Consider the following 27,833-nt stretch of genomic DNA (forward strand, 5'->3'; position numbering starts at 1 on the left):
CCGGCTTTTTGATCTTTTTTTCTCTCTTCCCAATACTTCCTCATCATTTTCGAGTGGTTCCTCCTCCGCTCTTCCGACCATTTCCTGTTATTATTCTTTAGTTTCGTTTCTTCTGGAAAACACTTAATTTCGTTCACTATTTGTCTAAACTTTTCCCTGTCCCTGATTGACTCACGGGTGACATTAAAATAGGCCAAATCCTTTTTCACCATCTGTATCCATTTATTGTTGGTTTTTTCGTTCCTGTTACTATGTTCAAACACTTTTCTTGTTAGTCTGTTTCCATCCATCCTCGACAGGTGACCATAAAACGTTAGTCTGCGTTTACGCATTGCCTCACTCACTTTCTCAATAGTTTTGTATATTTCCTTATTACTCTTTAGCTTGTACTCTTCTCCAATCTTTCTCGGTCCTAATATTTTTCTCAAAATTTTCCTTTCTTTCTTTTCCATGTTTTCTATTTCCCCCTTTTTGTTAAGAGTTAGGCACTCCGATGCATACAGGCATTCTGGTCTAATGACAGTTTTATAATGTCTTAATTTAGCTTGAATCGAAATGTTTTTTTTTGTTATATATGTCTTTGGTTTTTTGAAAAGCAAATTCCATTTTCCTTGCTCTCGCCTGGTTTGCACTCTTGTCTAAACCATTCACTTGAATTATTTCACCTAAATACTTAAATTTTTCTACTCTCTTAATATTGCCGTATTTAGTAATAAGATTTTTCTTGTTATTTCTATGATTAGACATATACACGGTTTTTTCAAATGAAATCTGCAGTCCAGCTCTGGCCGAAACTTCTTGTAGTTTCTCCAGGTAGTTCTGAGCTATTTCTTCGTTTTCTGTAACTATTGCCAGATCGTCTGCAAAAGCTAAACAGTCCACTTCTATTTTTTCTTTTTTTGTTCCAATTCTGATGTCATTCTTGGTGCCTTTGAGTTCTTCTTTCCATATTCTCAATATCTTTTCCAGTACGCAGTTGAAGAGGATTGGGGATAAACCATCACCTTGTCTAACACCTGTTTTAATTTCGAACTTCCTTGAAATTTCACCCATAAATTTAACTTTGGCCTTACTGTTTGTTAGCGTCTGTTTGATAATTTGAATTGTTTTCTTATCGACCCCAAATTCTTCCAATACTTTCAGTAATGTTTCTCTATCTACCGAGTCGTATGCTTTTTTGAAATCTACAAATACTATTGCAAATCTCTGGCCTCTTGAGATTCTGTAACGAATTAGTGTTTTCAGGTTAAATATTTGTTCAACACAGGATCTACCTTGTCTAAAACCTGCTTGATATTCACCTATTTTTTTATCCAGAACTGGCTCCACGATTTGAAGTAATTTCCTTGACAAAATTTTGTATCCTACTGGTAGTAGCGAGATCCCTCTATAATTATTAACATTCATCTTATCCCCCTTTTTGTGTAGTGGGTGTATCAGGGCACACTGCCAGTCTTCAGGAATTCTGTCTTCGTCCCAGATCTTCTTAAACATATGTTCCAAAACTTGTGGGAGGTTGGTATCCATTATTTTTAGGATTTCTGGTACTATGGAGTCTTCACCTGGGGCTTTATTGTTTTTTAGACTGTGTATTATGTGTTTTATTTCTTCAGCGTCTGGAGGTTTTGACTCGGTATTAGTATTTCGGTGGTTTTCAAAACTCATTTTATCTTTGGGTGGTTCACAATTTAGTAGATTCTCGAAATATTTTGCTAATATTTCACAATTAGTCTTGTTTGTCAAACCTAGCTTGTTCTCTTCATCTTTAAAACATAAATTTGGGGATTGGTATTTGGTTAGCTGTTTTCTAAAAGTTTTGTAGAAATCTCTAGAATTATTTCTTTTAAAGTCTTCCTCAATCTGTTCTAGGTTATCCTGAAATTGTCTTCTTTTTTTATTACGGAAAAGCTTAGCTGTTTCTCTTCTCTGGATTTTAAAATTGTCAAGATCTTGAGGATCTTTTGTGGAGTTCCATTTCTGCCACAATTTCTGTCTCTTCTCCAGGTTCTCATCACATTCATTGTCCCACCATGGATGTCTTCTTACTCTTTTCACGAGACAATTTTCTTTTGCTATTTCAACTATTTCGTTTTTGATCTCCTCCCATCCCGCTTCCTTATTTATTGTGGATATGCCATCGCTATCTTTGTGCAATGCTCTTTGAAACCGTTGTTTAATTTCTTCATTTTTTAAAGTTTCTGTGTTATATTTTGGAATTTTGTAAAAGGTTTTCTTCTCTTTTCGAAATGGGAGTGGTCTGAATTTAATCGTAGTCAAATAGTGGTCTGAATCAACATCAAGGCTTTTCAGCACTTTAGTGTTTTGAATTTCTTCTTGACAATGAAGTGAGATAGCCACATGGTCAATTTGGAATTCTCCGAGAAGTGGATTTGGTGATCTCCATGTTTTAGTTTTTCGGCTCAGCTTTTTGAAATGTGTTGTCATTATTTTCAAGTTGAAATGCCTACATACCTCTATAAGCCTTTCTCCATTTTTTGAAGTTCTTTTGTGACCTGGGAAGAGGCCTACTGTTCCATGGTATTTTTTCTCCCTTCCTATTTGTGCGTTAAAATCGCCTACTAACATTTTTATGTTCTTCTTTGAGCATCTATCCAGTTCCATTTCAAGTATCTCCCAAAATTCTTCAACTTTCTCCGGGTTATTTTTGTTGTCCTGGTTTATGGGTGCATGACAGTTGATTATAGAGTATCCTTTGTTTTTACATTTAATCTCAAGAATGGATAGTCTCTCAGAACTCGAGTAGAAGTTAGTAACTGAATCTAAAATTGAGTGATGTACCAGAAATGCTGTTCCCAGGTATGGCATTTGTTTCATTAAGATTTTACCTGGTTTTCCTTTAAATAAACGATAGTTTTCAAAATCTAAAGCAGTTTCATCTAAAAACCTTGTTTCTTGTAATGCACATATTAAAATTTCTTTCTGGTTCAGCTTTTCAATCAATAATTTCAATTTTCCTACTTTAATTAGAGAGTTTACATTTAGGGTTGCAAACATAGTTGCTTTCTTAAATTTCAGTGTTGAGGGCTGCATACATGTTGGTTGGGGTCCTCCAAAATCCTTTGACCCCTTTGCATTGTTTCTACGAACAACGGAGGATTTGCCATTCGGTCTACCTCTTGAAGTAGTGTCTATCTTTGACGACGTTCCCATCATGCTTTGCAGTAATTGTTGGATAATGAATTGGGGGATCGGGTTGCCCCGAATCCGAAATTAAAACCAAGGTAGTAAGCCCTGGAGTTAGCTCTTCCGCTCTCTCTGCCGTTGGGAAATTGTTCCTCTTCCGCCACTGAGACCGTTGGCTGGGTTTCACCTAGTAACCCTAGGCAGGGGCCCTATGACAGGGTGCTACCATCTGGAGCCGGACGGACCCTGGTTTTTTTACGAGGTTGTTACTCCTCCCCCTCCACACTTCCCCATCCTCTTGTTTTTAGATGGGCCCCGGCTTGGGACCGGCTTGCGGCGGTGAAAATATTATTATTATTATTATTATTATTATTATTATTGTTGTTGTTGTTGTTGTTGTTACTATTAGCAGTGCAACTCATAATGGGATAATTGCAGTTGTAATTATGATTAAATATAGCCTATAAAGAAAATAAGTTCTCTTTCAAAACATTTACTGTGGCTGTGAACCCAGTCCTGCAGAAGACAAAATTAAACTTTTACTTGTTCAAGTAACTTTTGGGAATACAGTCAGGAAATGCCATCATCTATAACCATTATTGTCAAAGACATTACCCAGCTGCAGTCCCATAAGTTATTAGAACACTCAGAAATAGCAGGAGAAGCTCAAGTTTCACAAACTGCTGCTCCCTACTGTAGAGACACTGATGGAAAAATTATTTGAGAGGGGGTGGAGGGCGATTTTCTGTTGCTTCTTGTTGGAACAAAAGATAAGTGGAATTATATTGTGAGCGGAATAGAATCAAGGTAATATTATAAAGCACTGAACTGTAGAACCTACCTCAATTCTGTTAGATCCCTATGGACATTTAAATGTTGTGGTCTTTATAGTGCTAAAACTGGTATGTAAAATAGCAACAAACATCTGTAGCAACCCAGAACTTTTGTTTGATCATCAGCACACTCGTGAAGTAGAAGCACATGATGACAAAGTTTGCTGGAAGAAAGCTTGGGACGTGCGCAATGTGAATTGATTGCATTTGTTCATATCTAGAAGGACAATGATAGAACCGCATTATCTCCAGCACTGTTGAATGGCTCTATTGCATATTAATAGTTATTTGTGTTGTTTTTTGTCAGTTATATACTCATCTCCTCGGTCTTATCTGGTAAAAGTATTTTTTATACCGCTACTCAATTATGAATGATACTTAACAGCAAAAGGGCAAAGATGTACCATTATACAGGTGACTACCAAAAATAAATGAATATCATAGTACAAACAGCCACAAACAATGGATACACAGAAAACTTAGTAACAAAGCTGAACAATAAAATTTAGAAACAGGAAACAGGAAAAATCCATCTATCTCCAACACACAGACAAAAGAACAGGAACACCACAAGATGAGGAAGAAAGGAAACAGAACATGGCATACAATAACACAGTCACAAATACACACACAGAATATCCATTTTTTTTTTTAAACGGGGCATAAAAATAACCCAACAAACCAACATTTCAGTTCAAAAGTACTTCCCAAAAACAACAGGAAATACAGATCTATACATATTAATCTTGGGGGGGGGGGGGGGGGGGGGGGGGGGGATTACTCTATAGGTTAACAAATAATTAATTTCTGCGGGAAGCTTCTTGTGTTTCGTTGAGTAAGTAATATCCCCCAGCTTTGATTATGGTTCAAATGGCTCTGAGCACTATGGGACTAAACTTCTAAGGACATCAGTCCCCTAGAACTTAGAACTAGAACCTAACTAACCGAACGACATTACACACATCCATGCCCGAGGCAGGATTCGAACCTGACTGTAGCGCCTAGAACCGCTCGGCCACCTTGGCCGGCCCAGCTTTGATTAGTTTAAACTGCTATGAGTTCGAGCACTTACCTCTTATTGGATAATTACTGCGCCCCCCCCCCCCCCCACCCTCCTTACAAAATTACATTTTGTGGTGTGATTCATATTGGTAGTTAATGGTGTGGTCATATAAAGAAATAAATTCTATTCATGATAAGATGAATTTTACAATAGAAGAAGAGCAAAATAGACAGTTAAATTTCATGCAGATTACTGTAAAGATTTAGAACAACCAACACACGTTTTAAGCAATGGAAACTCCAGGTAGGAATATCAACAGTACAGGAAAAGACAGATTGCTGCTTACTATAAAGAAAAGATGTCAAGTTCGCAGACAGGCACAATTAAAAGGCACTTACATAAAGCTTTTGGCCACAGCCTTCATTGCGCGCCCACACACACACACACACACACACACACACACACACACACACACACACACACACACCATTCACTCACTCACACACAAGCAAGCACACCTCATGCACACATGACCACTAACTTCAGCATTCCAGCCCGAGATGCTGGAGTTAGCGGTTGCGCGTGTGCGTGAGGTGTGTTTGAATGTGTGTGTGTGTGTGTGTGTGTGTGTGTGTGTGTGTGTGTGTGTGTTTCACAGATGAAGGCTATAGCCAAAAGTTTTATGTAAGTGTCTTTTTAATTGCGCCTGTCTGCAATTTGTATCTACTTTAAGGTCAGTAGCAGTCTATCTTTTTCCTATGTTGTTGTCTACACACATTTCACATATACTGAAAACTGACAACAACAGATACAATAATACACCAGGCATCAAATCACCCAAACTCTCACAAACAAACAAACAGCACGTAGTTACATATTAGAAATCAGGAATATACCAACTGAAGTGTGACACATTTGATGGAAGACATGTAGATCATGCCAGGAGAACATTTTACACCAAATACAAAGAGCATTGACGTATAGAACAACTTTTGCAGAATGCTTACAACAACACCAACACAAAATTTCCACTGAAGACACAGACATGACAGTCGTAAGGATAAACAACAACAAAAAACACCTTCTTACCTGTGAGAAAACTACCACATTCAGAAAACATAATGTAAAAGAAATAGCTCATAAATGATCAGACCAACCTGGCAAACCACACACTCTTTAAACTATTAAGCGGGTATCAAAAAGTTTGCATTTGAGGCCATTGCCGCAGTGTATAAGCAGCATAGCATGACTCCAAAACAGGTAAATAAACATGGGAGTAGTGTGACATTTAAGTCTTTCCAACATGCACATAGTAAATGCAAAAACCCGAACTACGGCAGCATTCTTACATAATGTACACAAATAGGCCAGCATGCTGTTATTCTTTTCTTAGCTGCTGAAGAACAAACACCAGTAGACTTCCATTTCAGAACGAAAAATTTGTATGGGGCAACATATCTGTTGAAAACCACCATTGTGGAATGACAACTGCAACAAGGGATGCAAATGTCGTAATGCAGAAGTTATACCAACTCAAGTGGGAGACACTCATGCACGTGCCCTACAGTGCTGATCTCTCACCATGCTATTATCAAGCCTTTGGCCCCTTGAAAAAAGCCTTGAAGAGTCAATAATTCCTGTTGGACGAGGATGTGCAGTAGGCAGTTGTGAACTTGTTTGCACCGGAGGACACTGTGTTTGACCAAACGGGAAACGTCAACCTGGTCATCGGTGGTATGATTGCCTCAGCGCTCAAGGATATTTTGCCTGATTGGCATACTGCTTCTGGACAGTATGGAAACTTTTTGATTGCACCTTATAATAGACCAGTTACATACAGACATAAAGTTCAGACTTAATCATTTGCAATTGCTTAACACCATCTGTGAGTATTTGTGTAGGTCACATTGTAACAGCTTTTCTCTGTAACCAATAAAAATTGGACACATGTTATATTAAGTGTTTTATTCGAATTAGTGTATACTATCACCTCTTAAAATATTTACTATTCCTCCTGAAACATCCTGTTTATAAATGTACTGTATGTTGTATTATACTGTATACTGTATAATGTCTATAGCCTATCATGGAATGTTACGAATTTTCTGTTCACCAGAGTAGGTATGTTTGTGTGGTAGTGGTCTCTTTGTGATTGTAACTAGCTTTCCATAACTAACCACTGCATTATATCACTCAATATGTGCATGTTTCCAGTATGCTTCTCTGTTGCCAACTTGTGGAACTTTCCTTAATCTCAGTTAGCTTCTGTATTCTATAATTTATTGTGGATATTGGTTTTAACACTCACAACCCTTCAGAGTTTTGATAGCAGTTACTCTTCAACTAATTTCTTGCAGTTATTAATTGTTTCTCATTTCCCTGAAGCTTCCCAAGAAATGCTCTTTCTGTAGTAATCACAGATTATGTTTATTGTTCAGGTATATAATGGATAGGAATTACATATTTCTGATTTATGCTCTGAATTCTATCTTAAGTTTCAGTGCATTTTGATATACCCCCTGCTTTGTTACACCCTGGTTTGAGTAAAAAAAATTCCATTTCATATTTTTATGACAGGCAGGGATATCAACCTGAATATGAGAACCAATATCTTGAGGATGAGTCAGTTGACGTAACAGCTGCTGTGCCTGAGAGTAGCAGGAGGATATCTAGTGAATTCTCATACCTTGATTCACGTAGTAATTTATGGGAGTTATTTGGTGATGGCAGCAGGAAAGGAAGTTCCACGAATCTTCACCCACTTGGTGAGATTAATTTTTAATTTTATTCTTTTTTCTTTTGAATTAAAATCATTCTGTATAGTATTATATAAGCTGTTCTATGTATCTTTGTTCATATATTCATTTGCTCATTTCTTCATACGCTTAACCAGAGCTTGGTAGTATTAGGCATATTACTCTAATTTATGATGTTTAAATGACCTCTTGCGAAAAACCAAAATAATTCTATTTGCTGATTATGCAAGCTTCACACTCATGATTTGTTAAGTAAGACACATCTACTAGCATTGAATTGCATCCCCTTTTTGCCCTGACGATGGCAGTCTCATTGGTGTCTTATCACAGCATGGCCCTGAGAGACAATATAGGTATTGAATAACCATCTTGATCCTTGACCACTAGACCACTGCACTAGCTGATAAGTTTTAATCAAAGCAGGATCCAAGACATGTACATCTAGCTTATTGGAGTTCTAAATGTGTTGAATAGGTTTGATGCCCACATTCAAAGGCATTAATCAGAGCTGGACCCAAGGAATGTATATCTAGTTCACTGGTCTCCTAGATATGCTGAATAAGTTTGACATCAGTGGAACAAGATTGCACAAACATTGCTTTTGCACTGTTTTTTCTTGCTCAAGGTCAGATTACCTGGGAAGTGCTGCAGTTGGAAACACAGTTGCATAGATCCCTGTAGTATTCACATATGAAAAAACTATCCCAGGATCCGTTCTGTCCCTTGTAAAAATCATCTCTACAACCTGCTGGAACAGTGCCTTTTGGAAAGTGGAATGCATTACATCATGAGATTTCTGCATAGTATGCCTTGCTTTTAGCATATATAGCAATATGTACTGCAACTAATCAGTCCACACAATCCATGTTTTGTGCATCCACTGTGCACACTAATCTCTGTGTGTATTGGCATGGGCTGGGCAGAGAAGGGGCTCAGAGACTTCTGTCCCCACAATGAGGTGGTGGTTTTGGGTGACATGGCTGCTCATTAGTTGTCCGTCAGTGAGTATTCTGCTTCACTGTGATCCATCAATCCATTGTTACAATCTCTGCTAGTTGATAGCAAAACCTGTCTTCAATACATGATTGATGGGTAGGTAACTCAGGTAGTGATGATTTTCCCTAAATAAAGGTTCTTGCAGTACACTTGGATTTGGGGTTGTGGTGTAGTGCCTACGTGATCTAGGAGTCGTAGTATCCTGTTCATTGAGCACTAACAGTGTGGCCATCAGTATATCGTGCTGATATGACACATCTTACCAATACTACACTTGCATGTCATACAAGTTGCCAATATATGGATAACATCCCAGTCATGTGAAACACCAAGCTGTTGCATTTGCGCTGGCAACAGCAACACCCTTTTCTAGGCAGTTATTAACTGGTTCTCGGAAAATAAATAGTCACTTAACGTGGATAATGCACAGAATTTCAACTTTGTATAGTGCAATCCCTGATGATGGCTACCCCCCATGAGAAAAATGCGTGATGTTAAGAAGAATTCGACTGCTAGATGGTAAACTTGTTGGTTTACTGATACACAACTGTTTTCATGGCCTAAAACCACATTACCAGGTGCAACAGTGTTAAAAGGTCATCGATGTACCCATTGCTCTTAGTAAAGATACATTATTCAGTGTTTATTATCAACATTATGCTAGTGAACGAAGGGTGACAAAGACGTGATCCATTAATTTTGTGAAAATTGCTATTGTGTCGATCACATAGTCCCTTGTTTTAAGGTTTACCAGCATCAGTGTGATGGCAGGGTCGTCCAGTGTTCAGGAAGAGTAGGAACAGTCCACACAAGCGATGAGTCCATCGTAGTTGCTGTGTGGGTGTTTCTACTCTTCCCAACACCAGCTCGCCCTGCCATCACCCTTGCTGTGCCATCACCCCGATGCAGGCAAGTTTTAAAACAAGGTTCTATAATGACAGTATCCATGCACCTGCAATTTTAATGAAATCAATGGATCATATCTTTGTCATCCTTTGTTTGCTAATGTAATGCAGACAATATTCACTGAATAATATTTCTTGACAAGGGCAGTGAGTATGCGTATGACCTTTTAACACTGTTGCATCTGATGGTGCTGCTTTAGGCCATGAACCAATTTGTGTTTCAATAAAATATCAATTTTATCATCTGTCAGCCAAATTATTCTGAACATCATGCCCTTTCACAGCTGCGGGTGCCCAGAATATAAAATACTTTACAATGAAATGAATAACTCTAGCTGCATTGGTATTATACACAGTGTAAATTTTAAGTTGGCAAACCAGAATAACTCGAAAAATAAGCTTCACACGAAAAAATGTGTAGAATTCAAAGTTGATTATTTTTGAGGGGGACATCTGCTGGTGCTAAAATTAGCACGCCATCCCAGCCCCCTGGGGGTGGGGCAGGAGGGAACTTTAAAATTTCAAATGGGAACACCCATTTTTATTACAGAATCAGATTCTACATAAAAAAACTACATACATTTTGTCTTAAACATTTGTTTTGATACTTGATAGTTGGCGCTGTAATTCAAGAAATTCCATGTTCTCAATTTTGCGTGGAAAATGGTTATGGATAAATGAAAAATATTACTTCACTAAAACTAAAACTCTCCCTCTCTCCCCATAGGGTGGGGATTGAGAGAGAGGAATTAGAGTTTTGCAAATGTTGACTCAAATAATAATTTTTTCTGCAGATTCAAATAAGTTTTGTTTGTTTTGAGGCCATGAGGCCACACAACTTTTAATTATCAAACAAATCATCTGACTAGCTAACTAACCACAGTCCTACTTACTAATGAGTGAACTCATTGACCCACAGAGTAAACAAAGTAAAAGACTAAAAGTATTCCCCTTTAAAATTTGGTGATCCTGAAAAGGAATGGTTGGTTTCATTTTATTGTTGATTATCTGCAAGTACTTGCAAGTATATGAATTTTGGGGTGCTTGTTTCCAGTGAGTCCCCTTGCATCTCACTTTCACCAAACGTTAACTGACAAAGGTCGCTGATGGTTGACTTCTCAAATCCAGTGTGGGTTCTGATCACTCCAGTAATGCATGTTATGGCGATTAACTTCGGCAAAAAAGTTTTGGTTTGTTTGCATCCACTGAACTCCCCAGTGACAAAACATTAGGTGGTTTTGGAAGTCATCACCAAGTAGTTCCTGATGCATGGATACATGGTATGGATGAAATTTGTGGAGCTTCAGGATTTTCCAAACACTCATGTGTGAAATTCCTGATTGCCTTGATATTTCTCTTATACTTGCATGTGGATTATGAGCCACAGCAGCTAGGACTGCCACTTGTTTGTTTTTTCCACAAACAGAGCTGCACGGGTTCTTTTTTTCAGGTTCACACTACCTTCCGGAGTAAATTGTTTAATAACTCAAACAAAAGAGGACCGTGATCGAACTTGGTGAGGAAAATGCTGCGCATAAAGTGCGACTACTGCATCGTTAAAATTTCTGCCACTTTCTCCATAAATGTACACCATCTCAATTGTTTCTTCCATGGAAAGATAGTTCATAGTGACATATGCCACCTATTACTCTCAAGAGAGGAAAGATAGGGGGTGTTAAGATAGGCAAGGTTAGAATTTCTATGAGCGAGAAGTGGCCCGCTCGGCATAATTCCGCCTATCAATACTAACTCCACGTCAAATGTGACTGGTAGTGAGCAAAAACCACGAATGCAGTCACACAGCGTAATCAAACATAAGTCGCCCAAAAGACAATCATTATAAATGGTGCAGTGCTGTCTGTATGCTCAGACAGGTAAAAGAAACAGTGCATCTATTACATTAATACTTACAATTTCTAAAGCCCAGTCTTCTTACGATAAAGAGCGAATTTCTCGTCCCTGCGCTACCTATCAGCAGCACTCCAGAAGAATTACACTGCTCATCAGCAAGGGCTGGATAAGAGCATCGATTATCAATCAGGGCTGTTTGGGATATCGATTATCATACATAATTCTAAAAATATAAATGACGTTACAGCCGCAGTATAAATAAAATAAAGGTGCGAACAATGTGATTTAAGTTAGTGAATTTATGAAAACGTTTTCTACGTTTTTCCACCCGAAACTAAAAGACTCAAACTAAGCAAGCACCCCAGTTGTGAGACTTCTCGACAAACAAGAGTGATTACTCCTAATCTAATAAAAAATTAGATTCGTTAGTCAGTTAGTTTTAGTTAATGAGTTCACTAGTAAGTAGGATGTGTTTGGTTAGTTAGTTAGCTAGTCAGATGATTTGTTTGATAATTAAAAGTTGTGTGGCCACATGACCATGAAACAAACAAAACTTATCCAAATCTGCAGAAAACATTAATATTTGGGTCAACATTTGTAAAACTCTAATTCCTCCCTCTCAAACCCCAACCTATAGGGAGAGTTTTAGTTTTAACAAATCAAAATTTATTAAGTAAATAAGTATTTTTTATTCATCCATAACCATTTTACAAGCAAAAATGAGAACATGGATTTTCTTGCATTACAACGCCAACTACCAAGAAACAAAACAAATTTTTGAGACAAAATGTATGTAAGTTGTTTATGTAGAATCTGATTCTGCAATAAAAAATGGGGTTCCCATTTGAAATTTTAAAGTTGCCTCCCACCCCACCCCCTCGAAAGTAATCAACTTTGGATTCTACACATTTTTTCGTGTGAAGCTTATTTTTTGAGTTATTCTGGTTTGTCATCTTAAAATTTACACCCTGTATAAAGCATTCAAAAATCAAATTTATTTAAAAATTTCATTATTTTTCAATTTCAGGCATGCTTTACTTATTGATTTTTATATCGGATGGAAATTCTAGCTAATTTTTGTTCTTTACAGCTTGTGGGCGTATAAACATAATGGATTTTGCCATGAAATCATCAACTGCTGTCACATGTTTCATCTGTATGATTCCCTTACAAATAATATCCGTTTCTGTAATCTCATTTTATTATTGAGTTGGGCTTAAAATTGTACTTTGTGTTGTACTACATTATGCTGCAAATTTATCAGAGATAATTCGCCACATAACTGAAATCTCTGTAATGTTTTTCCATGTTGTAATTAACCCAGTTTGAATAGTTTAGATTCATTTCATGTAATACATTATGTACCTGTTGACTTTTATTTATAACATCTTTGTACTTCTATTGTTGACTTTTATTTATAACATCTTTGTACTTCTATTGGGTATAGAGCAAACCAAGATACTAAAATTATATGAATAGTACACAGTGTGTCAGTGTTAAAAAAAAATTTATGGGGTTAACCTAGAAGAAAATTGCTTCACTGGTTTAATTTATCTGAAAGTAAATCAAGCACTTCAGATATCATGATTAAAGTGGAAAGTAATTAATAAAAATGGGAGATACTTTATATTGAAATAGGAAGAGTATGTTGTTTGCACAACTTGCTAATGAAAATTATATATTATGTGTCATTTCAAGAGGGAATCCTCTGCGCTTGCTCCCGCTCTCTCGCCCCCCCCCCCCCCCCCCCCCCAGCCCTCGTTCCTCCCTGTCTCTCTCACTCTATAACCTCCCCCTCCCCCCCCCCCCACCTTTTCTACTTTTACTTTCTTGTTTATATTTTTCTGTGCCCTTCCTGTCACATTGGCTATCTACATTTACAATCTTATATCTCTCTTCTCAGATACTTCATTGCTTGCAATTTTCTTCTGTCTTGCTGAACGCATTTTATTCCATTTATTAAACTCCCATTCAGTAAGCCGCTGCTCCCATTCTTTGTCTACCAATATTTTTTCTATCTAAATTTTTACATATATGAAACACCTGTTCCTTTTTCATTGCATTTCATGAGGCATTTTCTGTAAATGAACAGTAACAATATAGATACCCAATTGTTACTGATGGAATTGTGGTGTATTTTTCCATGTAGTTATTCTTTCTGATTTAGTTATCTCTTTACTGTCAGCTGTCTTGGTTACAAATACAGTCTTTTGTCTGTATGCTATAAACATGTTTTGTAGATTATTGCCAACAGCTGTTACATGCCTTAGGTAGTGCATGACACAAAGCTGTCTATATTTATTTTATTATTACAGCCAGTTTCAGTTATCAGTGACTTTCACAGTATTTGTATGCAGCAAATAAAGAGCATAAAACTAACACTAATGCATAGGCTACATTCAATTAAAATTAGAGATTACATGAAGTAGTACTTACAAAAAGTGATATATTTCTTACATGTAATGTAAGTATTCGACATGGCAAAGTTATCCATACAGCCTCATATTGCATCAGAACTGCTGAACATGAAAGTGACAAATCATTGGATCGCTTTATGTCATATGTCTGTTGTCTGATACTCTTTGACTCCATTATGGTTTACCTTACAAACGGTTGTAACACTGCCTTACATCTAACACACCACCGTTGTCTTTTTATTTGAGTACATATTATCTCTTGGATATCCACTTTTGTGAGTATTCCAAATGATCTGTAATAAGTCAAAACATCTTATAACCACTTCGTAAGTTAAAACATTTAACAGCAAGGTTTGTCTCTTTCACATTCAACAGTTATGTTGTGACATCAGGCCTTAATAATATCCTTGCCATGTCAAAATATTGATATGGCACAAAACTAATATACACTTTATGTATGTATTGGTTTGTGCAATCTTAAATTTCAATTGAGTGTACTCTATTAATTTCTATTTGTTTTATGCTCTTATTTTCTGTATGTAGATGCTGTGAAATTGGTTGAAACTGATAGTCGTCGTAATATTACAATAAATGTTGACAGCTGCGTATCGTACACCTCAAAAAATTTATGCTACATCTTGAAACATATTTACCTGTAGCCTGTCTTCCTTTTGTTGACTGCAATCAAAATTGAGGTCTACTTATTTTCTGCATTAATTTTCATTCATGCAAGGATAACTTAACTGTTCTTGTCCCAGAAGAGAACACCACACAATGACTGACACAACAAACTTTATTAAGTCTAGAAAACAACTTATTATAATGCGTACACTAGCCGTGGAGTGACCTACAATAACAGTCTGATAACACACATGAGTTATAACTGGTGGGTACCATCTCTAAAAGCTGTTAGCCAGCTGTAGAGTGCATGGATGAGACGCTGCACATGCATCCATGAGTGGTGGCTTCCAGAGGTCATTAAACTTCTAGTTGATCTGCCGACTTCTGTGGCCCACCTTATAAGTGTGCACCCAGATCTCTGGTTTGGATCTATGTGGGGTCACTACACCTGTCACCCCCTTCGGGGAGGGGGCGTTGCTGATCCCTGGGCTGAAATGTGGACAGCTGCAATGTGGAGACAGCATCCATATCCATGGAGGCTTTGGAAGCAAGAGGAGTGAGCAACCCATGATCACTGGAAACCTTAGGATACAGCAAAAGAGGCCGGCACGAGGAGATCCCCAATGCCCCACTGCCGCAAGCTAAGGCTGATCCTGTGACATCGAACCAGTAAAGGGTATGTACGCCATCTGGAACGCCAACGGAGCTGGTGCAGAGGCTGCAAAGGCATAGGTTCTTTGACCGAGGCACTGTGGCAGGTAGTCCCCTGTGCATATGGTATAGATGTAGCAGCCTTTCTTGCAACAATGCCTGTTGGTATCCAGCATGGGCACCAAACGAAACCACACATCCAGACTGCTGACCCTTGTGTAAAACCTGATGTGCCGGAATATGATGGTGGGCAAGATCTAGGACAGAAGAGATCGTGCAGTATCCTTGGATGGTGCGCAATAGGCCATCAGAAAAAAATTTAATGCCTCTTCAGTGGGGAAGTCTTCCGGATATTTTTCACCTGGGCCTTAAAGGTGCGAACCATGTGCTCAACTTCCCCATTAGCATGTGAATGAAAGGGAGGGGAGCAAATGTGGTGAACATTTGACCACACACAGAAATCATGAATCGCCTGAGACAGAAACTGGGTTCCATTGTCAGAAATGAGGGTAACTGGAAGACCTACTGAAAATTTTTTTAAGAGAGCTTGAGTAGTGTCCTCAGTAGTGGTCAAGGGGCAGTGGACCACATATGGAAAACACGAAAGCTCTGTTAATGACATTCAGCCAGAAAACATCCAGAAGCATACCCGCAATATGGACATAGATGCATTCCCAGGTCTTGGTTGCTGGAGGCCATGGGGAGAACAACGGCCTGGGTGCTGCCTGTTTACTAAGACACTGAGGGACACACAGCAACCAATTGTTCCAGCTCTCTGTCAAAGCCAGGTCAGTAAACATGCCTGCAAGTAAAGGATTTAGTGCTGGAAGCACCCCAGTCCCCCTCATGTAACTCCTGTAAAATCTACCACCACAAACTCTCAGGAATGACCACCTGGGGAACTGCACCAACCATGGAAATGATGACGACACCATATAAGACCAAGAGATGATGGCACAACACAAAGTAGTTATAAAGAAAATTGGAACAGCATCCCAGTGGATGAGAAGACCAACTCTGTTGGACAAGGCAGACTACCTGTCTGGCTGAGGATGGGGTTGGCCGCTGTTGCCTTGGTGACTCAGGTACTAGTGATCAGAAAACCATGTACTGTTTGGAGACATCCAAATGAAAACACTTGAGCTCTTCCCAATCCAACCTGGGGTCTGGGCCAACAGGCAGCCGGAATAAGGTATCCACATTGGCACAGTGCTCCATAGAGTAAAAAGGTATGTCATTGCTGTATTTGGAGAGGAACAAGGGACACAGCTGCAACTTGTGGGCCACCCAGGTGGGTGGATTAAATAACAAAATTAAGGGCTTGTGGCCCATTATTAGCTGAAATTTGGTGCCATATAAGAAAATGTGAATTTTGATGACCTCATACACAATGACCAGAGCTCCCTCCACAACCTGAGAGTACGTGACTGAATGTTTTGGATGCAGATACCAAGTGGCTGCTCCAAGCTATCTGCATTCAGATGGGCAAGGACCATAGGCATTGATGCGATCGTAGTCTTCTAATCAATTGACTCTAAAGGGTTCGAAAAGTTTGGGTCTGTTAGTTACTAGGTGGTCTAAGTCATTGCCTTCACATGTCAGTTCGCTTACTATCTGCTCAAAACAATTTTCATACAAGACATTTCAGAACAACCCCCACATGAATCCCTTTCTCTGGCATCAGTTTTAATTGCCTGACTCTCCCATTCTATAGCTGGCTGGTTGAATTCTCCTTCTGTTACAGTAGCATGATCAGAAAACTTACTCATGGTATTTGTCAAGTTGTCTCTGAGCTGCTCCTGGTGCAACTGACCTATAAATTCATCCCATTACCATGTTTGACCCTCATTTGATCCTTAACTTCATGCATATTATTTCACATTTGGAGTCTACAGTAATCTCACTATATACAACAAAGTGCTTTACAACAAAAAATTCACCACAAAGCATACTTGACACTGCATATTAACAGGATGTGTGCAGATGTCTTCAGTATGAACTGTTGTTGCCAAACTTATATTTAGCTCACAAGCGACTATGAACCAATAACATCAGACCCTTACATGCTCCTTGGTGCTCAGCTGTTAGTCACTTTGTCGTTTTTATCCAGATATAAGAGCAAATGTCAAGTATTTCTTCTTGACATTTACTTCTGTGCCATATATGAAATTTTATTAGTTAAATATTTTGAACATGGCTGCACATCAGCAATGGTTACAGAATAGCATTTGAAGTAGACACCCAACCAGTTGCAATAAATGGTGGTTTGCAGTTAACCTTTACCATGGTTTCATGGGATTTAAAACTGTCTTCCTCAGAAGGTCAAGAAACAAACTTCACATTACAAACAGTCAATAAAGCTATCTCCACATGAAATGTGTTGGCAATGGTCAGTACATCCATAAGTAAAAATTAAGGCCCCTAGATTCAAGGCCTTTGTCACGTCAATAAAACCAATCACATAAAATACCAGACCATGTTAAGAGCTACGTGCATACTCAGCATGTTCCTTGGATAATAATTTTGACTCCTCTATGTGATATGGTCCAAGGCAGTTTTATGATTATAGTATATCTTCTCAGCAGAAAATATGGCAACATGCTGACCATTTTGATAATTTCTTAAGCTTATCATTGTTATTAAGGAAAATATGCATCCAGTGATTTATGTTCAGTTTCTCTCTCTGACACACACACACACACACACACACACACACACACACACACACAGATTCAGAAATTCTTCTACGACGTAAAAGAAGTTGTCAGCAGATATTATTTTATTTTCCCTTTGAAGTTAATTTTTTACCCATTAAATTCTTTATACCAATGGATAGTTGATCAAAGATGCAAACTGTCTTCGGTTGTTGAAAACAAGCTTCGTAAGGGAGTAAATGTACAATGGTGCTGTTGTCAGTATGCCCAACTATTTAAAGAGATATCTACAAAAGGTTCTAGAGTAGATATCAGACATTGTTCTTATTATATGCTTTTGTGCAATCAACACAGAGAAACAGTTATTATCTTGGATGTTAGTAACTGCTTCAGCTGTATTTAGTCCATTACTACTAGATCACTACCAGTGTTGAAGCCCTAAAAACTACATCTTAAAACATATGACTGAAACATTAGAGCAGAAAAGCTCGGAACCTTTTTTATCCAACATTCATTGCTGTCAGAATAAAACACCGCTGAAAGGCAGTATGTCATAGAATACAGTCAGTATGACCACGCACAGGGCTGCATCTCTTGTACGTGGTTCTGTATACCATTAGGTCGGAGATGCGGACCCATCCACTATATTGGAATCCGGTTGTTTTATTCTATGACATACCGCTTTTTAGCAGTGTTTTGTTCTGACAGACAACGAATGTTGGATAAAAAGGTTTCAAGTTTTTCTGCTCTAATATTTTAGTCACTTATTCTCCTGAAGCCATGTCTTTTAGTGCCATGAAACCAGTAATAAAGGATTGAATACAGCTGAAGCAGTTATTAATATAAGATGATTACTTATAGCTGTGGTTGTCCTACCTACAAGGTTGTCCACAAACAGTTATTAATTTTCAAGTGTTGAAGATATTCCATTAGGCATAATTATAATACTTGTATCAGCAGCAAACAGAGCTACTTTTGCTCCTTGAATAAGTAATGGTAGATCATTTACATATAACAAAATAAGAGTGGATCCAATATTGATCCCTGAGGTATACCTGTAATGGTTATTCTTCATTCAGACGATGCAGTTTCATTGTGTACACTTCCTGAGTTTCTGTACAGAACACTCTGCATCCTTTTAGTTAGAGAGAATGAATACGCAGTAAAGGATCAGAATCAAAAGTGTTAAGTAATCCATAAACACATTGTTTCCAAATTATTGCTGTGGCTCTTGCAGTTACTTATTACTTTAAGATTGAGTACATAGGTTTGGACTTTCAGTCATCTGTGGGGATGTCACCGCCAACTGTATAAAATACGACATAAATAATATGTGGTGTCACCGCCAGACACCACACTTGCTAGGTGGTAGCCTTTAAATCGGCCGCGGTCCGTTAGTATACGTCGGACCCGCGTGTCGCCACTGTCGGTGATTGCAGACCGAGCGCCGCCACACGGCAGGTCTAGAGAGACTTCCTAGCACTCGCCCCAGTTGTACAGCCGACTTTGCTAGCGATGCTACACTGACAAATACGCTCTCATTTTCCGAGACGATAGTTAGCATAGCCTTCAGCTACGTCATTTGCTATGACCTAGCAAGGCGCCATAACATTTGATATTTATCTTGTGAAGCATGTACAGTCAAGAGAGATGTTCACCAATTGTGGATTAAAGTTAAGTATTCTACTAGTTATGTCCGTTTTTCTAAGTTCTCATTTCCTTGTAATGTTCCAGACCTCACGCCAGCCTGCGTGAGCTTAACGCGTGCCTTTCGGCTACCAGTCCTAGTGGATTGGCTGTCTGGCCAGTCCAGTACATAATACTCTTTGGTAGTGATGTGAGTTTAGGCCCCCTGCTGGGAGGAATGTTTTCGACGTTCTAGCGCACTCATTTCACTATTAACAATTGTACTGTGCACTTGCATTTCTGTTCTACGTCCATTGTCACTAATAAAGTATGTGTTACCTGCATTTACTAGCATTCTGTCTCATTCTGCGAGCATTCGTGACCAGAAACAATACATATCTATTAAATTGCTTTTTCACTGGATTCTGCAGTTAAGTCACTTATGCCTTTGTAATCCAGTGACATAATGACAGTATGTTAATATGTGGAAAATGTAATACCCACTCCACTGGAAAAAATTATTCAGATCTCCATACATCTTTGTGCAGACATCGTTCTGATTGTCCATGTTCAGGATAAGAGCCATGTTGTGACTCGCCGATCATTCAAAGCGTCGCCGCGCAATTAAGCGGCCAGCCGAGCAGCAGCCGCTAGACAGGGTCTCAGTGCTCATTCGAATGCTAACGTGTACACATGTCTTGCTTGTCAACTTACTCTGTGACTTATATGTGTTGTGTCGTTCTGAAATGTATGTGTTAAACTTGACGTTACAACAATTGGTGGCGAGGTAGTGGATTTTTCCTTTTCACCGTTGACCCACAGGTTTCCATGGCTACTGTCGAGCAACTATTGCAAAATCTCCTTGAACAGCAAACAATTCTAACAGCGGCGATTCGCGATTTCGTCGCGGCGTCAAATGCGGGGCGTTTATCGGCGTTGGCTATACCTCCTTTTCCTCCTTACGACGAGACGGCGGAAGACTGGTCTGATTATGAAAAACGTCTTCGACAGCACTTCTTGGCGTTTCATGTCATGGACGAACAACCATGTAAGTCTCTGTTCCTTTCCTGGATTTCACCTCAAATGTATCGGTTGTTGTCGCAATTGTCTCCTTTGAAGGATCCTGCGTCTTTGTCCTTTGCTGAAATGTGCTCACTTCTGTCTGTCTATTTTCAAAAGCAAACGCATGTGGTAGCCTCTCGTGTTGCCTTCTATCGTTGTCAAAAACAGCCACATCAATCCTATCGCGCTTGGGCTGCTGAACTTCACGGCCTCAGTCGAAAGTGTCAATTTGTTACTGACGTTCACAAAGAATCCTATGCCGATTCCATGGTACGGGATACTATTATCCAGTCGGCGCCCGACAAAGAAGTTCGGCAATGTGCCCTTCAGTTGGCAAATCCGACTCTAGATGAAGTTCTCTCCATTGCGCAGTCTTTTGAAATTTCTCGCGCCGCTGGGGGGCAAATAGAGGCATGGGGTGATGTCGGTGAAATACAACCTCTGTGCACTGTTGACGACGCGTGTGGCACGTCCCCGCCGGCCGACGTGGCCACAGTGCGCTCCCACGCACAGCCTCGGCCTAACCGTAAACAACCCGCTAAAAAACTGCAGCAAAACCCCCAGCAACTTCCTTCATGCCCGCAGTGTTTTATGAAACATTCACGCGAGAATTGTCCCCAACGTTGGGCTGTGTGTCACAATTGCAAAAAGAAAGGTCATGTGTCTTCCGTTTGCAAATCCGACTGCATACATGATGTTCATGAACATGACGCTGATTCTGATTCTGTGTTGTCTGTCAATTGCACTTCTTCCCTTTCAGGGAAGTTATTCCTCACTGTCCAAATCCTTGGTCGAGATGTTCGCATGCAGGTGGATACCGGTTCTGCTGCCACTATAATTAATTCTCAGACGTATCTTCAGTTGGGTTCTCCACTCCTGTCAGCTGTCACTCGGCAATTACGGATGTACAATAAACAGAAGATTTCTCTCTTGGGACAGTTTAATGCTGAGGTATCTTACAAATCCGTCATTCGCACTGTTCCCATATTTGTGGTCGACCAGAGTAACGCAGAGAATCTTTTTGGTTTCGATGCCTTTTGTATTTTTGGGTTCTCCATAGATGACTCTGTCAATATCGTCTCTGATTCTATTCCTTATGCCCAATTGGATTCCTTTTCGACGACATTTTTGTCCCTTTTTTCTCCTGGGTTAGGCCGTGCAAACGACTTTGGAGCTCATATCACGCTCAAACCCACTGCTCGGCCTAAGTTTTTTCGGGCTTGGCCCATTCCTGTGGCCCTTCGTGATCGGGTATAACGGGAGCTGGATCGTCTCACTACTTCAGGGGTCTTGCTTCCTGTCACTTCCAGTGAGTGGTCCTCTTCTATCATTGTCATTGCTAAGCCACATGGTGATATTCGTCTCTGTGGCGATTTCAAAGCCACAGTAAATGCTCAATGCCTCATCGACACTTACCCTATGCCCCGTCCTGAAGAACTGTTCACTAAACTTGCTGGAGGCCAGTATTTTTCTAAAATGGACTTGTCAGAAGCTTATCATCAACTTCCTCTCGACGCTTATTCCCGGCAGTTTCTGGTCCTTAACACGCCTTTCGGCCTCTATCAATACCAACGCTTGCCATTTGGGGTTGCTAGCGCCCCTGCTCTCTTTCAGCGGTTCTTGGAACAATTATTGCTCCCTGTCCCTGGGTGTATCAATTACATGGACGACATTGTTGTCACCGGCTCCACCACTGAAGAACATCTTCAAAATCTCCACACACTTTTTCATGTCTTACAGACTGCCGGTCTTCAATGTAATCTTCAGAAATCACAATTTTTTCAGGCATCTATCACGTACTTGGGGTTTCAACTCTCTCAGGATGGTATTCGTCCGCTTCAGCAAACTGTCGCTGCGATCAATGCCCTTCCTCGCCCTACATCTGTAAAGGAACTGCAGGCCTTCTTGGGGAAAATAGCATACTATCACAAGTTTTACCATCTGCAGCTTCGGTGGCTCAGCCGTTGCATCGCATGTTGCTTAAAAACGTGCCTTTTCACTGGTCAGCGTCATGCGATGCGGCTTTCCAGAAATTGAAGACTATGTTGAAACAGGCCCCGTGCCTGGCTGCTTATCGACCTGGCCAACATCTTGTTCTTGCCACAGACGCCTCTCAATACGGGGTCGGTGCAGTCCTTGCGCACCGTTTTTGTGACGGTTTGGAACAACCCATTGCTTATGCCTCCAAAACGCTCACAGATGCCCAACAAAAGTATTCTCAAATTGAAAAACAAGCTTTGGCCATTATTTATGCTCTTCATAAGTTTGGTGTTTTTCTCTATGGCTCAAAATTTCGTCTTGTTACGGATCACAACCCACTTGTTTCCTTGTTTCATCCATCAACATCACTTCCCGACAAGGCTGCACACCGTCTCCAGCGTTGTGCTCTTTACTTGTCTCGTTTCAATTATGAGATTCATTTCTGGCCAACGGCTCAACATGCGAATGCTGATGCTCTGTCTCGCCTTCCCATGGGTCCTGGTCTGGCATTCGATAGGGATGAACTTTTGTGTTTCCACCTGGATGTTGCTGAGCAGCAGGTTCTGGACGGGTTCCCCATCATTCGGGACAGGCTGGCGGCTGCTATGGGTTCTGACCCTACCCTCTCCCCTGGTTTTACGCTGTATTCAGAAGGGTTGGCCAGATCGCCCGTCCGCTAAGACTTCTGATCCGTTGCGGAACTACTACGCTTTGCTCGGGATCTTGGTATCTCTCAATACTCACAACGCAGTCCTCTCACCATCATCGCGATGCCTGCACAAGAACGGACGCCACCAGGAGACGTGCCCATGCAGGAACCGGATGACCATCCTCTGTCAGAGCAAATCTACTCACCTCCTCCTCCAACGGACGCCGACACATTGCCCATGTCTCCTGTCATATCAACTGGGCTTTCCGCAATGGGCAGATTGGTGCAGGGGTCACCTGCAGATTTGACCCCTACGTCTCCTGTCATCTCGACCTGTTATCATCAGGGATACTTCCGTCCGTACGGGAAGCCTCCTCCTCGAGACTACGGTGAGTCAAACAACGCCTATGGACAATAGCCATCTCCAGGACACCTCCATCAGGACCAGTGCAACAATTTCAAAGGGGGGAAAAGTGTTGTGACTCGCCGATCATTCAAAGCACCGCCGCGCAATTACGCGCGTCCTCTACGTGCGGCGCTGTCTGCCAGCCATGCAGCAGCTGCGCCACCTAAGCGGCCAGCCAAGCAGCGGCCGCTAGACTGGGACTCAGTGCTCATTTGAATGCTAACGTGTACACATGTCTTGCTTGTCAATTTACTCTGTGACTTATATGTGTTGTGTCGTTCTGAAATATATGTGTTAAACTTGACGTTACAACAAACCAGCCCACAGCTGTGGGATGATAGTAATGTTGAAATTGCAACTGATGCTACATTTTTCCTCATTGCTTTTTCCATGATCCATCTGCATCTTTACTCTGCAAATAACTGCACAGTATGTGGCTGAGAGTGCACTGACTTAATAAAGACTCTCTGATCCACAAATGCACTTGCCATGGGGATAGCATAGTATTTTGTCTGCAGTACATTTGTTTTTACACATCTCATGGTGCAAGCTTCAATAAATCTGTCTCTAGTGGTTATTTAATAGTTTTCAGATGTTGTGTGCACTCATCTATAGAGCATCCCACTGCTGCCAAAGATGCACCCTAATGTCAATTATTGAATTAAATACTTAACTGAATTTAAAAAAATAAACAAAATGGCGCTCTGACAATGCAGAACCATATATGAATTTTAAGTAGAAACAGGAGAAGCTATAACTTCCACCATTTTTTTCTCATCAGCTCATTTTCTGATATTGTTATTAGGACTGCTGCAAGTAAAGTTTTCAGTAACTCTAATCTGCATAGTTAATCAAGCTTAGTATGTGTATCCTAAAAGAGATAGAGAATCATACTCTCTACAAAGTAGACACAGATTTTGGTAGGTATTAGGTATTGTTTATGTAATAATGAAGACTGAATGGGTACAGATGGTTTGCACAATAGAGATGATCCCACATAATGTGGCAGTTGGTCTAAGCAGTGAAATAATCTAACATAAAGAATTGCATATGAAACATGATGGAAACTTTGCAGTAACCTCTACAAAGTATGCTTCCCAGCAGCACAGTGGAAATGAGCTAAAATGTTGTTAAATGGTGCTACCCACTTTGCGCATGAGAAACTACTATTTACACTTCTGCATTAGTATGTCCTTTATTAGCAATGTACCAAAATTTGTACAGAATTAAAACTCATGTTGATATGGGCATTATCTGGATTGACATAGGAAATTTAAACTATTTTCACTGTTATACTGAGTTACTTATAGAGATGTGTGAACACATTGTTTAACACATTAAGTTTTTTTCAGATTAGGTGGCGTTAAGGGATTACTTGTACCCATTATTTATTCTGATCTTTTCTTTGCTTAGGTTCGGCAGCATCATCTCAGCAGCAGCTCCTTCCAGAGATTTTGTACCCTAAAGAAACACATACCAGGTGAGATATGCTAGAAGGAAAACATTCTGTCAGATCCATAGCTACAAGGATAGCTTGAATAACAATAATATGAGAAAATAGTTACTTTTTGTAAAATGTAATATATTGTAACAGTGCTCATGGGAATGAATAACTTGGAAAGGAAAATAGATCTGAATGCTACATGGTGACAAAATTACATTCAGAAGAGTTGAGGATGTGAAATGGCACACAAAAAGCAGAGAGAAAATTACATCAATGCGGTGTTTTCTTGAATGCATAGTACTCTTTTTCCCACTCCCCTATGATAATACTGCCTGTTATTACAACATTGTAAGCACACATTGATTCAACTGGTCAGTCATTATTACAGTATATTTACAAGGCCAGTATTGTATAAAAAAATATTGTATAAAAAAACGTCTACATAATTACAACGTAACAAGTCCTTTCGTGACAGTAAATCATTGTTCAGTTTCAAATATTGTGAAATACAATTCACTTCTATCTTCTACGAATACATTTATTATGACTGTCTCTCACTTTCTCTTAAATCCTGTTTCAGTTTCTAATCACATTACTTTCCTCTCCTTCCATGTTGCCCCATATTTCCCTCATCTTACCCCCACTGCCCTCATCTTTTGCTCCTCTCCCCCCTGCTGCCCGTCTGTCACCCCCTCCCCCCCCCCCCCCCCACTGCCCCATCTCTCCCCCACTGCCCCATCTCTCCCCCACTGCCCCATCTCTCCCTCACTGCCCCATCTCTCCCCCACTGCCCCATCTCTCCTCCACTGCCCCATCTCTCCCCCATTTCTCCCAACTTTCATAACTCTTCCTCATTCCTCTCATGCTGCAACAGCTGCAACAAACACTCTGCACAGCTGCCCACCCCCGTCCCCTTCCCAAAATGGTGCTTTGTCCTTGTCCCCTGCCCCTGCAACTGTACCCTGCCCCTGCAACTGTACCCTGCCCCTGCAACTGTACCCTGCCCCTGCAACTGTACCCTGCCCCTGCAACTGTACCCTGCCCCTGCAACTGTACCCTGCCCCTGCAACTGTACCCTGCCCCTGCAACTGTACCCTGCCCCTGCAACTGTACCCTGCCCCTGCAACTGTACCCTGCCCCTGCAACCAAACCCTGCCCCTGCAACCAAACCCTGCCCCTGCAACCAAACCCTGCCCCTGCAACCAAACCCTGCCCCTGCAACCAAACCCTGCCCCTGCAACCAAACCCTGCCCTTGCAACCAAACCCTTCCCCACTCCCGTTACTATGCTCCCCCCTCCTACCAATGCCCTGCCACCTCCCTTCCTTCACCCTACACCTGTCTTTCTTTCTGGTCACCCCATGCTATGCTTTTCCCTTTCTACTGTACTCTCCCAAAACTCTCCCACCCCAGTTTACTGGCCCCCCTTCTGTCCTGCACTGCTCCCCCACTCCTCTCTTCTGACCCTTCTACTCTTCTCTCCCGCCCCTCTTTACTCCATCTCGTCTTCCTATTCTCCAACTCCTCCTCTTATTCTAGTTTCCCTATGCCTGCTTCTCCACTTACCTTCCCCTCACCCTCCCTCTCAACTTTTGTCTCCCAAACTCTGTTTCACTCTTCCTTGTCCATCAATGGAATATAGAATTTCATTTTTACATACACTCCTGGAAATGGAAAAAAGAACACATTGACACCGGTGTGTCAGACCCACCATACTTGCTCCGGACACTGCGAGAGGGCTGTACAAGCAATGATCACATGCACGGCACAGCGGACACACCAGGAACCGCGGTGTTGGTCGTCGAATGGCGCTAGCTGCGCAGCATTTGTGCACCGCCGCCGTCGGTGTCAGCCAGTTTGCCATGGCATACGGAGCTCCATCGCAGTCTTTAACACTGGTAGCATGCCGCGACAGCGTGGACGTGAACCGTATGTGCAGTTGATGGACTTTGAGCAAGGGCGTATAGTGGGCATGCGGGAGGCCGGGTGGACGTACCGCCGAATTGCTCAACACGTGGGGCGTGAGGTCTCCACAGTACATCGATGTTGTCGCCAGTGGTTGGCGGAAGGTGCACGTGCCCGTCGACCTGGGACCGGACCGCAGCGACGCACGGATGCACGCCAAGACCGTAGGATCCTACGCAGTGCCGTAGGGGACCGCACCGCCACTTCCCAGCAAATTAGGGACACTGTTGCTCCTGGGGTATCGGCGAGGACCATTCGCAACCGTCTCCATGAAGCTGGGCTACGGTCCCGCACACCGTTAGGCCGTCTTCCGCTCACGCCCCAACATCGTGCAGCCCGCCTCCAGTGGTGTCGCGACAGGCGTGAATGGAGGGACGAATGGAGACGTGTCGTCTTCAGCGATGAGAGTCGCTTCTGCCTTGGTGCCAATGATGGTCTTATGCGTGTTTGGCGCCGTGCAGGTGAGCGCCACAATCAGGACTGCATACGACCGAGGCACACAGGGCCAACACCCGGCATCATGGTGTGGGGAGCGATCTCCTACACTGGCCGTACACCACTGGTGATCGTCGAGGGGACACTGAATAGTGCACGGTACATCCAAACCGTCATCGAACCCATCGTTCTACCATTCCTAGACCGGCAAGGGAACTTGCTGTTCCAACAGGACAATGCACGTCCGCATGTATCCCGTGCCACCCAACGTGCTCTAGAAGGTGTAAGTCAACTACCCTGGCCAGCAAGATCTCCGGATCTGTCCCCCATTGAGCATGTTTGGGACTGGATGAAGCGTCGTCTCACGCGGTCTGCACGTCCAGCACGAACGCTGGTCCAACTGAGGCGCCAGGTGGAAATGGCATGGCAAGCCGTT

At 41.2% G+C, this 27,833-nt stretch overlaps 1 protein-coding gene across 3 annotated transcripts in view; it reads left to right on the top strand.

Annotated features, from left to right (window-relative positions):
• LOC124709135 (DENN domain-containing protein Crag) overlaps window positions 1-27,833 on the top strand; it is a 333,511-nt gene that overhangs the window by 227,751 nt on the left and 77,927 nt on the right. For all 3 annotated transcript variants that reach the window (XM_047240798.1, XM_047240799.1, XM_047240801.1), the window contains 2 exons: window positions 7,558-7,745; window positions 24,968-25,034. In XM_047240798.1, the coding sequence (XP_047096754.1) occupies window positions 7,558-7,745; window positions 24,968-25,034 (255 nt within the window). The remainder of the gene's footprint in view (window positions 1-7,557; window positions 7,746-24,967; window positions 25,035-27,833) is intronic.

Source organism: Schistocerca piceifrons, chromosome 7 (genome assembly GCF_021461385.2).
Source record: "Schistocerca piceifrons isolate TAMUIC-IGC-003096 chromosome 7, iqSchPice1.1, whole genome shotgun sequence".
Lineage (NCBI taxonomy): Eukaryota > Metazoa > Arthropoda > Insecta > Orthoptera > Acrididae > Schistocerca > Schistocerca piceifrons.